Source organism: Chiloscyllium plagiosum, chromosome 26 (assembly GCF_004010195.1).
Source record: "Chiloscyllium plagiosum isolate BGI_BamShark_2017 chromosome 26, ASM401019v2, whole genome shotgun sequence".
Taxonomy (NCBI): Eukaryota; Metazoa; Chordata; class Chondrichthyes; order Orectolobiformes; family Hemiscylliidae; genus Chiloscyllium; species Chiloscyllium plagiosum.
Window position 1 is genome coordinate 49,661,618 of NC_057735.1, and position 17,140 is coordinate 49,678,757.

Sequence of the window (17,140 nt, forward strand, 5' to 3'; positions counted from 1 at the left end):
TGGGGTGAGGTGGGGGAAGGGGAAATAAGGAAACTGGTGAAGTCCACATTGATGCCCTGGGGTTGAAGTGTTATGAGGCTGAAGATGAGGCATTCTTCCTCCAGGCATCGGGTGGTGAGGGAGCGGCGGTGAAGGAGGCCCAGGACCTCCATGTCCTCGGCAGAGTGGGAGGGGGAGTTGAAATGTTGGGCCATGGGGCGGTGTGGTTGATTGGTGCAGGTGTCCCAGAGATGTTCCCTAAAGCGCTCTGCTAGAAGGCGTCCGGTCTCCCCAGTGTAGTCCAGCAATAATACCACAAAGCCATTCCACTTCTTAAAGTGTCAAATCTAGTGTCTTGATGTATTGGTGATCTGGCTCGCACTGTCATTGAGGATGGGGACCTTTATTCAGCTTCCTCCTCTGGCTTGTGATTTGAAGGTCTATTCACAATTGGAAGTGGCAGGACTGCAGAACTTTGGTCTAGCCCACTAACTGTTTTATTCTCCATGGCTTGATGGAAATGGTGTGGTAGAGGAAATGCTGGGCCATGAGGTGACAGATTTTGGTTGAATTCAATTCTGCTTTTGCTGATGGCCCACAGTGTTTCATGGATAGTACAGTCTTGAGTTGCTAGATCTGTTCTTTAACACAGTGGTAGTGCCACAACATGATGTGTTCTCAATGTGAAGATGGGACTGTGCTGAGATCAGTCCTATCAAAACTATCATAAATAGATCCCAGAGACAAGGGCTAAATAGATTCTTCCCTTATTTTGGTTCCCTGACCACCTGCTGCAGAACTAATCTAGCAGCTACGTCCTTTAGGACCTGACCTACTCAGTTAGCAGTGGTGCTACCAAGCAATACTTGGTGATGAACATTGAAGTCCTACACCCAGATTACAGTCTGCACCTTGTTACCCTCAGTGTTTCCTCCAAGTGATGTTCAACATGAAGGAGCACCGATTTATCAACTGGAGGGGGTGTAGTGAATGATAACCTGCAGGATTGTACATGTTTGGAGCTGATGCCATGAGGTTTCATGGGGTTTGGAGCCAATGTTGAGGACTCCCAGGGCAATTCCCTCTTCACCATATCCCACTGTGCCACCACCTCTGCTGGGTCTGTCCAGTTAGTGGGACAGGACATATCCAGGGATGATGTGGTCTCTGGGACATTGTCTGTAAAATATGATTCCATATGTTAGGTTGTTGCTTTGCCTGTCTATAAGACAGCTCTCCAATTTTGGCATAAATCTCCTGATCCTGGTGAGGAGGCATTTACAGGGTCAACGAGATTATGTCTTTCGTTTACAGTAATGAGGTCAGAGCAAGATAGGTATCATTTCATTCAAAAGTTCCACAGCAGTTTTGATACAACTGAGTGTCTTGTTCAGCTATTGCAGAGGATAATTAAGGTCAACCACATTGTTGTGGGTCAGCTGTCATGATGAGGCCAAACCAGCTTAGAATGACAGATTTCCTTCCCAAAAGGACAGGACAGAACCACATCGGTTTGAACAATAGTCATTTCATAGTCAGCATTATTGAGACTTGACTAACTTTTTATTCCAAATAAATGAAAACTCCTCCAGATACTCAGGTGAGATTTCAACTCAGATTTCTAGTAGATGAGCCCAGGTCTCTATTAAAAGTCCCACTGTGCTGCATGTCCCTGAAGGGAACCCTGCTGTTTCTAGTTCTGATATTGTGGGCTCACAACCATATCACAAGCCCATACTCAGTAGGAGTGGGTCAACAAGCAATCTCCTAAATTGCCTTGCTTCATCTTTAACTGCCTTTGTCAGATTACAACCAAGGGATGTTCACCATCAGCACAAGTTTTCCTACCTTCGGTTTTAATTTTCAGAGCCGTTCGTACCAGAGCAAAGAGCGTGGCATTGAAGGTGACTGTGCCATCACTGTTCATGGGCATGTTCATAGACACCAAACGCTGGGAAAGATACAGAGAATGGAGAGGTCAGCAGTAGGAGGGTCAGTAAACTCAGAAAAACACATACACAAACTGGAGCTCAGAAAAATACATCAACTGTTCAGATGGATGTGAAAACTCCCATGACAGCACGGAAGGGGAAGCTGTGCATGCCCTGGGATGCCAGGAAACACTAAGAGAGCTAGAGCTAAGGCAGAAGGAAAGAGCCTTGAGATACTGTCTGGACCAATCCTTGACTGGGATCCTGTGCCTCAGCAAAAGGTGTCCCTTGCTGGTCTACCTTGCAAGGTAAGCCAGTGCATTGGAGAGGTGCCACCATAGTTCAAAAGGATTGTTGGATGCCACATGCCAATGTCCAGGTAGGAAGGGTGCTTAGTGTCCATGGATCATGCAATGTGGTCACAGCCAACATAGAGGTCATTCAGAGCAAGTGATGAGCTGAATCCACCAGGTACAGTACCCGTTCTGGTTTCCATCTCGCATTTTCCCGACACTGAGCTTGTTTGGCAAGTTTAGGAAGATATTCTGGTCTCCTTCCTATCAGAAGGATGTTGTGAAACTTGAAAAGGGTTCAGAAAAGATTTACAAGGATGTTGCCAGGGTTGGAGGATTTGAGCTATGGGGAGAGGCTGAATAGCCTGGTGTATTTTCCCTGGAAAGTCGAAGGCTGAGGGGTGATGTTATGGATGCTTATAAAGTCATGAGGGGCATGGAAAGGGTAAATGGGCAATGTCTTTCCTCTGGGGTGGGAGAATCCAGAACTAAAGGGCATTGGTTTAGGGTGAGAGGGGAAAGATATAAAAGAGACCTAAGGGGCAACCTTTTCACACAGACGTTCCATACGTGTATGGAATGAGCTGTCAGAGGAAGTGTTGGAGGCTAGTACAGCATTTAAAAGGCAGCTGGATGGATATATGAATAGGAAGGGTTTAGAGGGATATGGGCCAAATGCTGGCAAATGGGATTAGATTGGATTGGGATATCTGGTCAGCATGGACGAGTTGGACCAAAGAGTCTGTTTCCGTGCTGCACATCTCTATGACTCTAATGACGTGAATTGTATTGACAAAGCATTTAACAATCAATAATCCCTGTCAATTAGGATCTCACCACTGCCTCATCATAATCTCACCTCACTATTTGGGAAAAGCATAAACAATGAAGTGAGAGGTTCCTGACATTGAGATGGGCTTAGCCAGGCTTCTTGTCCGATCCTGTCACACATTTCACCATATCCCAGCAACGTCCAGAGCTGTTCCAAAGAAGGGTCACTGGACTCAAAAGGTTAACTCTGTTTTGTCTTCACAGATGCTGCCAGACCTGCTGAATTTCTTCAGTATTTTGTTTTTTTTTTTGTGTGTTTCACCATAGTCCATGTCATTCAGACTCCTATAATTCCACCTGTACTCATCTTCCTCAACCTTAGAATTCCATAGAATCCCTACAGTGTGCCCCCCAGACCCACTCCCCTACATTACCCCTGTCTAACACACCTAGTCTACACATCCCTGAACACTATGGACAAGTTAGCATGGCCAATTCACCTGACCTACACACCTTTAGACTGTGGGAGGAAACCGAAGCACCCGGAGGAAACCCACGCAGACACGGGGAGAAGCTGTAAACTCCACACAGAGAGTTGCCCCAGGCGGGATTTGAAGATGAATCCCTGCCGCTGTGAGGCAGCAGTGCTAACCACTGATCAGGAATAGTCAGCACAGATTCGTTAGAGGGAGATCCTGAATAATTGAGTTTTTCAAAAGGTGACGGAATATATTGATGAGGGTAGTGCAGTTGATGTCGTAACAGACTTCAGTAAGGCCTTTGACACAGTCCCACACAGAAGGCTGTTCCAAAAGGTAAAGTCCCATGGGATCCAATGCAAATTGGAAAACTGGATCAAAAATTGGTTTAGAAATAGGAGGCAAAGGGTTGTTTTTGTGACTGGAAGCCTGTGACCAGTGTTGTACCATAGGGATTGGTGTTGGAACCCTTGCTATGTACATTATTAATGACTTGGATGTCAATGGTTTAATTACTTGGTTTAATTACTAAATTTGCAGATGACAAGAAAACTGGAGATGTTCTTGATAGTGAGAAGGATGGTCTCAGGCTACAGACTGATATTTTCATCAGCTGCTAAATTGGGCAAACCAATGGCAGATGGAATTTAATTCCGATAAATGCAAGGTGATTCAATTTGGGAGGTCTCATAAGGGAAGGGTATACATAATGAATGGTGGGTCTCTCTGGAGTACTGAGGAACAAAGGGAGCTTGGTGTACTAGTCCATAGATCCATGAAGGTGTCAGCTCAGCTAGACAGGGTGGTGAAGAAGGCATACAGGATGCTTGCCTTCATTAGCTGAGTGTAGAATATAGGAGCAAAGAAGTCTTGTTTCAACCTTATAAAATATTGGTTAGGCCACAGATGGAATACTGTGTGCAGTCCTGGTCACCACAATAGGAAGGACGTGATGTGATTGCAGTGGAATGTTGCAGGATTTCATCAGGATTTTGCCTGGGATAGAAAATCTCAGTTATGAGATCAACTGGCTTTGCTTTTCTTGGGGCAGAGGAGGCTGAGGGGGACGTCTGATTGAGGTATAGGGAATTATGAGAGGCATACACAGAGTAGAACTTGGGAATCTCTACCCCATGGCAGATGTTTAAGGTGCATTAGTTTAAGGTGAGGAGTGGTTTAGAAGATCTGGGAAAACATTGTTCACACACAAGGTGGTAGAAGTAGGGAATGTGCTACCTGAGAGGGTGGTGGAGCAGTGTTTAGGCAGCATCTGAATGAGCACTTAAAATGACAAGGCATAGCAGTCTATGGACCAAAAGCAAAGAATTGGCATTTGTGCAGTTTGGTGTTTGTTGGTCAACATTGATGTGATGGACCAAAGAGTCTGTTGCTATGCTATATGACTCTGAGTAACTCATCCTCCACAGCTTTAGTGCTCAGTTGCTTTGCCCAGTCCATAAGGAGATTGAAGTCACCCAAAGATAACTATATTATCCATGCTATATATTTCTCTTATCTTCTGATTAATACCTCACACTACTACTACCACTTGGTGGCCTAGAAATAATTCCAACCAATAACCCTTGCTGTTTCTTAGCTCCACCCGAACAGATCATACGCATTATTCTCCTGATCCAAAATCATTCCTTACTGTTGTACCTATCCCACCTCCTTTTCCTTCTTGTCTGTCCCTCTTAAGTGTCCAATATGCTCAAATAAAGTTCCCAGCCGTGGTCCTGTAATGGCTGGTCTATTTTAATTTCTCAATCAAATCATCCAAGGTCAGAGAAAGGGGTGCAGGGAGGGAGAGTTATGAAGGTGGGTAAAAGGGTCCATTAGCAAGGGAGGACTACTGGTCGAGGAAGTGAACATAGAAGCATTGTGCTGAGGCTGAAATGTGAGTGTACCAAAACGAAACTTAGAAATTTGCTGAGGACCAAGCATTCTCAGTGAGTGAGAAGGTCACAGGGTGTCATGAATACCCAGCATGGGGGGGGTGATCAGTAAAAGGGATGGGGTCAGAGGGAAGGAAAGGTAGGTTCCAGAGGGGCACAGTTCCATATAATACTCACAGGTTGGTGAATCTTGTGATAATTCAAATGTGAAAGGAAGATAAAAAATTGATTGTTTAAGTATCGGATGAGGTGAAGGATGAAGAGAACCTGTGGGAGAAAAGCTGTGACACAGGGTAAGTTGGTGCTGCTTAAGGCAGTGATTAATAGTGATCATGTGGTGGCACATTGACAGTTCATCTGAGGAAGCAGCGAGGACAGTGATTCAAAAATGTTTAATGTCTTGGATATATCTATAATTATAAGATCATAAGACAAAGGAATTGAAATTAGGTCATTCACCCCATCGAGTCTACTCTGCCATTCAATCATGGCTAATAAGGTTCTCAACTCCATTCTCCTGCTTTCTCCCTGTAACCCTTGATCCCCTTGACAATCAAGAACCTATCTATCTCCACCTTAAATATACTCAGTGACCTGGCCTCCACAGCCTTCTGTGGCAGTGAATTCCATAGATTCCCCACTCTCTGGCTGAAGACGTTTCTCTTTATCTCCATTTTAAAAGGTCTTCCCTTTACTCAAAGGCTCTACCCTCAGGTCTTAGTCTCTCCTATCAATGGAAACATCTTTTCAACATCCACTCTGTCCAGGTCGTTCAGTATTCTGCATGTTTCAATTAGATCCTCCCACATCCTTCTAACCTCCATTGAGTATAGACCCAGAGTCTTCAAACGTTCCTCATGTTAAACTTTTCATTCCTGAGATCATTCTTGTGAACCTCCTCTAACACACTCCAGGGCCAGTACATCCTATGGGGCCCAAAGCTGTGCGCAATACTCCAAATGTGATCTGACCAGAGCCTTATACAGCGTCAGATGTACATCCCTGATTTTATATTCAAGTCCTCTCAAAATAATTGCCAACATTGTAATTGTCTTCCTAATTACTGACTCAATCTGCAAGTTTACCTTAAGAGACTAAAACTGATCTGGAGCTCTCAAGTGTGGGCGGCACGGTGGCACAGTGGTTAGCACGGCTGCCTCACAGCGCAGGAGACCCGGGTTCAATTCCCGCCTCAGGCGACTGACTGTGTGGAGTTTGCACATTCTCCCCGTGTCTGCGTGGGTTTCCTCCAGGTGCTCCGGTTTCCTCCCACAGTCCAAAGATGTGCAGGTCAGGTGAATTGGCCATGCTAAATTGCCTGTAGTGTTAGGTAAGGGGTAAATATAGGGGTATGGGTGGGTTGCGGGTCTTGTTGGGCCGAAGGGCCTGTTTCCACACTGTAATGTAATCTAAAAAAAAGTTTCTTTGCACTTCAGACTTCTGAATTTTCTCCCCATTTAGAAAATACTCCTCTACTTTTCCAACCAAAGTGCATGACCTCACACTTTCCCACATTGTACTCCATCTGCCACTTCCTTGCCCACTCCTGTCCAAATCCTTCTGCAGCCTCCTCATCACCTCAATCCTACCTGTCCCTCTACTATCTTTGTATCATCTACAAACTTAGTCAGAATGCCCTCAGTTCCTTCATCTAGGTCTTATGTATAAAGTGAAATGTTGTGGTCCCAACACTGACCCTTGTGGAACACCACTTGTCACCAGCTGCCATCCTGGAAAGGGCCCTTTCATTCCCACTCTCTGCTTTCTGCCAGACAGCCAAACTTCTATCAATGCTAGTACTTTGTCTCTGACACCATGGCCCCATATCTTACTCAGAAGCTTCCTGTATGGCCCCTTGTCAAAGGCCTTCTTGAAGTCCAGGTAGATAACATCCATTGGCTCTCCTTGGTCTAACTTGCTCATTCCCTCCTCAAAGAATTCTAGCAGATTCGTCAGGCATGATATCCCTTTGATGATACTGTGCTAACTTTGCCCTATTTTAACATAACTTCCAAGTTTTCAGAAATCTTATCCTTCACAATGGATTCCAGGATCTTACCCATGACCGAGGATAGGCTAATTGATCTGTAATTTTCCGTCTTCAGCCTTACTCCTTTTTAAAGTGTTAGCGATTTTCCAGTCCTCTGGGACCCTCCCTGATTCCAACGATTCCTGAAAGATCAACACCAACACCTCCACTATCTCTTCAGCTATCTCCCTTTGAATTCTGGGGTGCAGTCCATCTGGTCCAGGATATTTATCCACCTTCAGGCCATTCAGTTTTTCTAATGCCTTCTCCTTGGTTCTGCCCACCATACTCATCTCTTGAATTTTTGAGTTGTTATTTGTGACTTCCACCGTGAAGACTGACACAAAGTAATTATTTAGCTCCTCAGCCATTTACTTGTTCCCCATTACTATCTCTCCAGCATCATTTTACAGTGGCCCAATGTCCACTTTTGCCTCTCCTTTGCCCTTTATATGTCTAAAGAAAGTCTTAAAGTCTTCCTTTATGTTACTGGCTAGCTTACCCTCGTATTTAATCTATTCTCTCCTATTTCTTTTGTTGTTGCCCTCTGTTGGTCTTTGTAAGCTTCTCAATCCTCTGGTTTCCAACTACCCTTTGCCACATTATGCTTTCTCTTTTGCTTCTGTGCTATCCCTCACTTCCCTGGTCAGCCATGGCTGCCTCACCCTCCCTGTACCAGGCTTCTTTTCCCTCAGGATGAAGCTCTGCTGTGTCTCCTGAATTACTCCCAGAAACTCCTGCCATTGCTGTTGCACTGTCTTTCCTGCTAGGCTGCTCTCCCAGTCAATTCTACCCAGCTCCTCCATCGTGCCTCTGTAGTTAGTTTTATCTCTGATTCTATCTTCTCCCTCTCGAATTGCAGAGCAAATATAATCATATTATGATCCCTGCTTCCTAAGGGTTCCTTCGCCCTAAGCTCCCTTATCAAGTTGCCTCACTGCACAACACGAAATCCAGTATCACCTACTCCTTTGTGGACTCCACCACAAGCTGCTCCAAAAGGCCATCTCATAGACATTCCACAAATTCCTTTTCTTGCAATCCATTACCAACCTGGTTTTCCCAGTTCACTCCCCCAAGATCACTAGAAGCACGGCATTCCAACTGGAACTCTATCAACAAACACATCGAGTTAGACCCCATCTACCACTCCTGAGAAAAAAGAACAGGAAATGACATCACCACAGGAAATGACATCACCAACCCAAAGAAACCCAAACATATACATAGAAAGCTGGAATCGTGTACACTGCTTCACCTGAGGCCCACTGAAGATGTTACCTAGTAAGGTGACGAAATGTCTGGAAATGAACCTCCCAGCTCAGTGAGCAAACCTACATCTAGAACCTCAACCTGACCTTCTCAAAACTCACCTCTCTGACATATCTCCTTTAAGAACCTGTGTTTGTTTTTGCCTTTTTTGCCAAGGGGGTGTTTATGGGGATTGTTGCAACAGGATCATTAAGTTGCGATAGAGTCGACTGGGTTTTCAGATAGGTTAAGTAATTCTAAATTTGGTTCTTTCGTTCATGTTTCATTTGGTAGTCTGTAAATAAATTTTGTTTTGTTTAAAACTGAGTGGTTGGGCCGGCTGCATAAATCCTGGAATATCGACTTTACACCTGCTTAAAACAAGTGGAAAAATTAGGGTCTGGGCTACCCTCTTCAAATCTTTTTAATAAAATCCCTACTGTGTGAAAACAGGCTATTCGGTCCAACAAGTCCACATCAACTCTCTGCAGAGCATAACACCCAGACTCAACCCCCTGTAACCCTGCATTTCCTAATACTAACCTACACATCCCTGGACACTATGCGCAACTTACCATGGCCAATTCACCTGACCTGCACATCTTTGGACTGTGGGAGGAAACTGGAGCACCCGGGGGAAACCCGCGCAAACACAGGGAGAATGTGTAAACTCCACACAGACAGTCACCTGAGGCTGGAATCATACCCGGTTGCCTGGTGCTGTGAGGCAGCAGTGCTAACCACTGAGCCACTGTTTTGAGGGGGTCTGACCTGGTCCATAACATTAGGAAAGAGCTATGGGTGTGGGAATGGGTTTTTCTTGATATCTGATCAAACATGAGGAAAAATGAGAAACCAATGAAGACAAACAAACTTGAAGAGACAATGGTCACACCACTGCAGTGAAGGACAGAACCTTGTCAAGGTGGGAATTCCTGGATGAGAAGTGGCAGTGAATTAAACATTACCATAAAAGTTCAAAATCTGAAATCAAAGCAATAAATGTTGGAAATACTCAGTGGATCATGCAGCAACTGTGGTGAGAGAAAAACAGTGCCTTCACAACACACACGCACGCACGCACGCACGCGCACACACACACACACACCATGCTTTTATACATACGCTGCTTGCAGACACACACACACACACACACAAACATGCTCTGTTTCACACACACGCACACACATACACACACACAGACACACCCAGTCAGGCACATGACCATCCAACATTAATAAACATCCCCGAAATCATTTTCTTGGGTTTTTAGAGAATCATGTTAATGTTTCTAAACTTAGAAGGAGCTGCTAATTGTACTAACACATCTGCAACCGCTGGACCACGATTCACCGCCCAGCCAACCAGTCATGTAGTGAATGAACAAAAGGAGCTCAATCCAGCTGAATCCTACCTTACAGGCCACACGGTGAGGGCAGAATTTGCCAAAGCCCAGAGGAGGCTGAATGCGACGGAGCAATGTCACAACATCCAGGTGTTTGATCCGTCCCCTGTGGCGAATAATCAAGAAAATCATCGAATAAGCATTGCCTGACTGGGTGTGTCTGTGTGTGAAACAGGGTGTGTCTGTGTGTGTGTGTCTGTGTGTGCGTGTGTGTGAAACAGAGCATGTCTGTGTGTCTGTGTGTGTGTCTGCAAGCAGCGTATGTATAAAAGCATGGTGTGTGGCTGTGAATGGTGTGTGTGTGTGTGTGTGTGTGAGAGTATGTCTGTGTGGGTGTCTGACAGTGTGGTGTTCATCAAGTATGTGCAGTATTTGTTCCTGTGTGAGATAGCGAGTGTCTGTGAGCGTGAGTGTGTGTCTATGATTATGTATAAGAATGCACGTACGTTTATACATAACACATGTTTGTACATGTGTCTGTGAGTGTGTGCCTGAATGTGTGAGAGAGAATTTGTTTTTGCAGCATGTTTGCATGAGATTTTGCCTGTGAGTGTGTCTGAGGGCGTATTCAACCAACTTACTTGGCCTCAGGATCATACTCGGCCCAAATCCTCTTAAATTCATCCAGGTGATGAGGGCCCAGAATGGACCAATCACGTGTCAGGTAATCAAAGTTGTCCATAATTACAGCCACAAACAGGTTAATAATCTGAAAAAGGATAACACTACTTACTATAAGGTGCAGTGTGCAACAGTGTATAATGTATGGTGCAACGTGTAATGTATAACGCAGTATCTAATACATGGCACTTTGCCAAAAACAATGTAGGCACGAAACTCATTGCATGGGACTGAGCCCTCTCTAATTGAGTGAATATACTGGGAACCGTACACCATGAACCTGCATAGGTAACCCTACACCAGGAATTCTACACTGAGATCTCTACCCCCGAAACCGACAATGGGAACCCTACACTACAAACCCTGCACAGGAACCGACACTACGAGACCTACACTGGGGACACACAACAGGAACTCTACAGAGGGAACACTGCACTGTAAAGCCTACACCCGGAACACTGCACTGTGAAGCCTACACCGGGAATAGTGCACTGTGAACCTTACACCAGGAACACTGCACTGTGAACCCTACACCCGGAACACTGCACTGTGAACCCTACCCCAGGAACACTGCACTGTGAACCCTACACCCGGAACACTGCACTGTGAACCTTACACCAGGAACACTGCACTGTGAACCCTACACTAGGAACACTGCACTGTGAACCCTACACTAGGAACACTGCACTGTGAACCCTACACTAGGAACACTGCACTGTGAACCCTACACCAGGAACACTGCACTGTGAACCCTACACCGGGAACACTGCACTGTGAACCTACACCAGGAACACTGCACTGTGAACCCTACACCAGGAAAACTGCACTGTGAACCCTACACCAGGAACACTGCACTGTGAACCCTACACCAGGAACACTGCACTGTGAACCCTACACCAGGAACACTGCACTGTGACCCTACACCCAGGAAAACTGCACTGTGAACCCTACACCAGGAAAACTGCACTGTGAACCCTACACCAGGAAAACTGCACTGTGAACCCTACACCAGGAACACTGCACTGTGAACCCTACACCAGGAACACTGCACTGTGAACCCTACACCAGGAACACTGCACTGTGAACCCTACACCAGGAACACTGCACTGTGAACCCTACACCAGGAACACTGCACTGTGAACCCTACACCAGGAACACTGCACTGTGAACCCTACACCAGGAACACTGCACTGTGAACCCTACACCAGGAACACTGCACTGTGAACCCTACACCAGGAACACTGCACTGTGAACCCTACACCAGGAACACTGCACTGTGAACCCTACACCAGGAACACTGCACTGTGAACCCTACACCAGGAACACTGCACTGTGAACCCTACACCAGGAACACTGCACTGTGAACCCTACACCAGGAACACTGCACTGTGAACCCTACACCAGGAACACTGCACTGTGAACCCTACACCAGGAACACTGCACTGTGAACCCTACACCAGGAACACTGCACTGTGAACCCTACACCAGGAACACTGCACTGTGAACCCTACACCAGGAACACTGCACTGTGAACCCTACACCAGGAACACTGCACTGTGAACCCTACACCAGGAACACTGCACTGTGAACCCTACACCAGGAACACTGCACTGTGAACCCTACACCAGGAACACTGCACTGTGAACCCTACACCAGGAACACTGCACTGTGAACCCTACACCAGGAACACTGCACTGTGAACCCTACACCAGGAACACTGCACTGTGAACCCTACACCAGGAACACTGCACTGTGAACCCTACACCAGGAACACTGCACTGTGAACCCTACACCAGGAACACTGCACTGTGAACCCTACACCAGGAACACTGCACTGTGAACCCTACACCAGGAACACTGCACTGTGAACCCTACACCAGGAACACTGCACTGTGAACCCTACACCAGGAACACTGCACTGTGAACCCTACACCAGGAACACTGCACTGTGAACCCTACACCAGGAACACTGCACTGTGAACCCTACACCAGGAACACTGCACTGTGAACCCTACACCAGGAACACTGCACTGTGAACCCTACACCAGGAACACTGCACTGTGAACCCTACACCAGGAACACTGCACTGTGAACCCTACACCAGGAACACTGCACTGTGAACCCTACACCAGGAACACTGCACTGTGAACCCTACACCAGGAACACTGCACTGTGAACCCTACACCAGGAACACTGCACTGTGAACCCTACACCAGGAACACTGCACTGTGAACCCTACACCAGGAACACTGCACTGTGAACCCTACACCAGGAACACTGCACTGTGAACCCTACACCAGGAACACTGCACTGTGAACCCTACACCAGGAACACTGCACTGTGAACCCTACACCAGGAACACTGCACTGTGAACCCTACACCAGGAACACTGCACTGTGAACCCTACACCAGGAACACTGCACTGTGAACCCTACACCAGGAACACTGCACTGTGAACCCTACACCAGGAACACTGCACTGTGAACCCTACACCAGGAACACTGCACTGTGAACCCTACACCAGGAACACTGCACTGTGAACCCTACACCAGGAACACTGCACTGTGAACCCTACACCAGGAACACTGCACTGTGAACCCTACACCAGGAACACTGCACTGTGAACCCTACACCAGGAACACTGCACTGTGAACCCTACACCAGGAACACTGCACTGTGAACCCTACACCAGGAACACTGCACTGTGAACCCTACACCAGGAACACTGCACTGTGAACCCTACACCAGGAACACTGCACTGTGAACCCTACACCAGGAACACTGCACTGTGAACCCTACACCAGGAACACTGCACTGTGAACCCTACACCAGGAACACTGCACTGTGAACCCTACACCAGGAACACTGCACTGTGAACCCTACACCAGGAACACTGCACTGTGAACCCTACACCAGGAACACTGCACTGTGAACCCTACACCAGGAACACTGCACTGTGAACCCTACACCAGGAACACTGCACTGTGAACCCTACACCAGGAACACTGCACTGTGAACCCTACACCAGGAACACTGCACTGTGAACCCTACACCAGGAACACTGCACTGTGAACCCTACACCAGGAACACTGCACTGTGAACCCTACACCAGGAACACTGCACTGTGAACCCTACACCAGGAACACTGCACTGTGAACCCTACACCAGGAACACTGCACTGTGAACCCTACACCAGGAACACTGCACTGTGAACCCTACACCAGGAACACTGCACTGTGAACCCTACACCAGGAACACTGCACTGTGAACCCTACACCAGGAACACTGCACTGTGAACCCTACACCAGGAACACTGCACTGTGAACCCTACACCAGGAACACTGCACTGTGAACCCTACACCAGGAACACTGCACTGTGAACCCTACACCAGGAACACTGCACTGTGAACCCTACACCAGGAACACTGCACTGTGAACCCTACACCAGGAACACTGCACTGTGAACCCTACACCAGGAACACTGCACTGTGAACCCTACACCAGGAACACTGCACTGTGAACCCTACACCAGGAACACTGCACTGTGAACCCTACACCAGGAACACTGCACTGTGAACCCTACACCAGGAACACTGCACTGTGAACCCTACACCAGGAACACTGCACTGTGAACCCTACACCAGGAACACTGCACTGTGAACCCTACACCAGGAACACTGCACTGTGAACCCTACACCAGGAACACTGCACTGTGAACCCTACACCAGGAACACTGCACTGTGAACCCTACACCAGGAACACTGCACTGTGAACCCTACACCAGGAACACTGCACTGTGAACCCTACACCAGGAACACTGCACTGTGAACCCTACACCAGGAACACTGCACTGTGAACCCTACACCAGGAACACTGCACTGTGAACCCTACACCAGGAACACTGCACTGTGAACCCTACACCAGGAACACTGCACTGTGAACCCTACACCAGGAACACTGCACTGTGAACCCTACACCAGGAACACTGCACTGTGAACCCTACACCAGGAACACTGCACTGTGAACCCTACACCAGGAACACTGCACTGTGAACCCTACACCAGGAACACTGCACTGTGAACCCTACACCAGGAACACTGCACTGTGAACCCTACACCAGGAACACTGCACTGTGAACCCTACACCAGGAACACTGCACTGTGAACCCTACACCAGGAACACTGCACTGTGAACCCTACACCAGGAACACTGCACTGTGAACCCTACACCAGGAACACTGCACTGTGAACCCTACACCAGGAACACTGCACTGTGAACCCTACACCAGGAACACTGGTGAACCTTACACCAGGAACACTGCACTGTGAACCTTACACCAGGAACACTGCACTGTGAACCCTACACCAGGAACACTGCACTGTGAACCCTACACCAGGAACACTGCACTGCGAACCCTACACCCGGAACTCATATTGGAATCCCCACACTAGGAACCTACTCCGGGAATCTCAGACCTGGAACCACCTTACACCAGGAACACTGCACTGTGAACCCTACACCAGGAACACTGCACTGTGAACCCTACACCAGGAACACTGCACTGTGAACCCTACACCAGGAACACTGCACTGCGAACCCTACACCCGGAACTCATATTGGAATCCCCACACTAGGAACCTACTCCGGGAATCTCAGACCTGGAACCCTGTGAATCATACATTGGGAACCCTTATCAGAATCCCTAACTAAGAATCAAATCCTTACACCAGAAGGAACATACAGTGAAAGTCCTACTCTAGGACTGTAAAGAAGGCACGTTACACTGGGATCCCTACATCATGGGATCCATACTGGGATCACTACACCACAAGGCCTATACTAGGAACATACACGGAACATACCTACAGAGTGATCATTATACCAGGAACCCTGCACTGCGAATCCTACACTAGGAACCTATACCTGAAACCTTACCCCAGGAACCCTACACAGGGAACCTTGCACTGGGAACTCTCTAGGAGGAACGTTACACCAGCAATCTGATTCGTAATCTACTCTGGGACCTACTCCGTACACACTAAAATTGCAATTCTATATGATCTGGTGTCATTAGGGCATAGCACATGCTCAGATATTATTACAAACAGTGAACCCTTTAGTCCACAGACTGTGGTGGTTTGAGAAAATGGCTCACCACCACCTTCTCAGAACAGTCTGGGATGGACAATGAATGCAGCCAATCTGAGAACAAATTCTTCACATAGCCATTCACCCAACCAGTCTATGGTCACACTTACCATCCAGAGCTCATAATCACAATGTCATGAGCCCATCTATTTCCATCTTCCTACAGACCTTTTCTCTCATTTACTGGACAGTCTGCCTCACGGTTCTCTGTGATCTCTGGAGACACCAATTAGCCCACTGAGCCTGTTCAGGTTCTTTTGGTAATTCATTTAACTCTGTCTCATTTGGTCATTGACTCTACTGCCATTGGAAAGAGGTTTTTTTAAAATTCATTCACAGGATGAAGCTGTCGCTGGCTAGGCCAGTATTTATTGCCCATCTCTAATTGCCCAGAGGGCAGTTAAGAGTCAACCACATTGATGAGGATCTGGAGTCACACGTAGGCCAGACCAGATTAGGATGGCAGTTTCCTTCCCTAAAAGACACTAGTGAACCAGATGGATCTTTCTGACAATTGACAATGAACTCATCGTCATCATTAGACCCTTTAATTCCAAACCTACTGTGGTGGGATTTGAACCCGAGTCCCCTGGGTCTTTGGATTAACAGTTGTGAAAATGCAACTAGGCCAAGGCCTTGTTATATTCTCTACTAAGCCATTTGAAATACCTCTATTAAGCTAACCTGTTCTGGCCTTGAAAATTGACCCCTGCTTCTCCTCGTATCAATTCAGACTCCTCCAGTCCCGGAATCTTGTCAGTAAATCCCTCCTACATCTTCTCAGGGGCCTTAATCATCTGCTGACAGTGGTATATAGAATAGGAGTCAATCCTTTCGCTCCTCCCACTAGGTCAGGCCAGAGGATTTGAGTATAGGAGTCGAAAGGTTTTGCTGCAGTTAAGCTGCAGACCTTAGTGAGGCCACACCGTGATTATTGTGTGCTGTTGTGGTCTCCTAGTCTGAGGGAGGACATTCTGCTTATTGAGGGAGTCCAGTGAAGGTTCACTAGACTGATTCCTGGGATGGCAGGACTGACACGTGAGGGAGGGCTGGGTCGATTTGGTGTGTACTCGCTGGAATTTAGAAAAATGAGGAGAAACATATAAAATCCTGATGGGACTGGACAGGCTAAATGCAGGGAGAATGTTCCTTTTTGTTGGGAATGTCCAGAACTAGGGGTCACAGTCTAAGAATAAGGGGTAAGCCATTCAGGACTGAGATGAGGAAGAATTTCTTCCCTCAGAGAGTTGTGACCCTGTGGAATTCTCTCCCACAGGAAGCTGTTGGGGCCAGTTCATTAGATAAATTCAGGGAGCTGAACATGGAACTTGTGGCTAA

At 47.1% G+C, this 17,140-nt stretch overlaps 1 protein-coding gene across 1 annotated transcript in view; it reads right to left on the minus strand.

Moving 5' to 3' along the window:
* Window positions 1-17,140, minus strand: part of LOC122562953 (voltage-dependent L-type calcium channel subunit alpha-1S-like) — a 172,513-nt gene that overhangs the window by 29,480 nt on the left and 125,893 nt on the right. Inside the window, exons 29-31 of the mRNA XM_043716256.1 lie at window positions 10,615-10,742; window positions 10,043-10,139; window positions 1,828-1,930 (exon numbers count right to left, since the gene is read on the minus strand). Coding sequence (XP_043572191.1) covers window positions 1,828-1,930; window positions 10,043-10,139; window positions 10,615-10,742 — 328 coding nt within the window. The remainder of the gene's footprint in view (window positions 1-1,827; window positions 1,931-10,042; window positions 10,140-10,614; window positions 10,743-17,140) is intronic.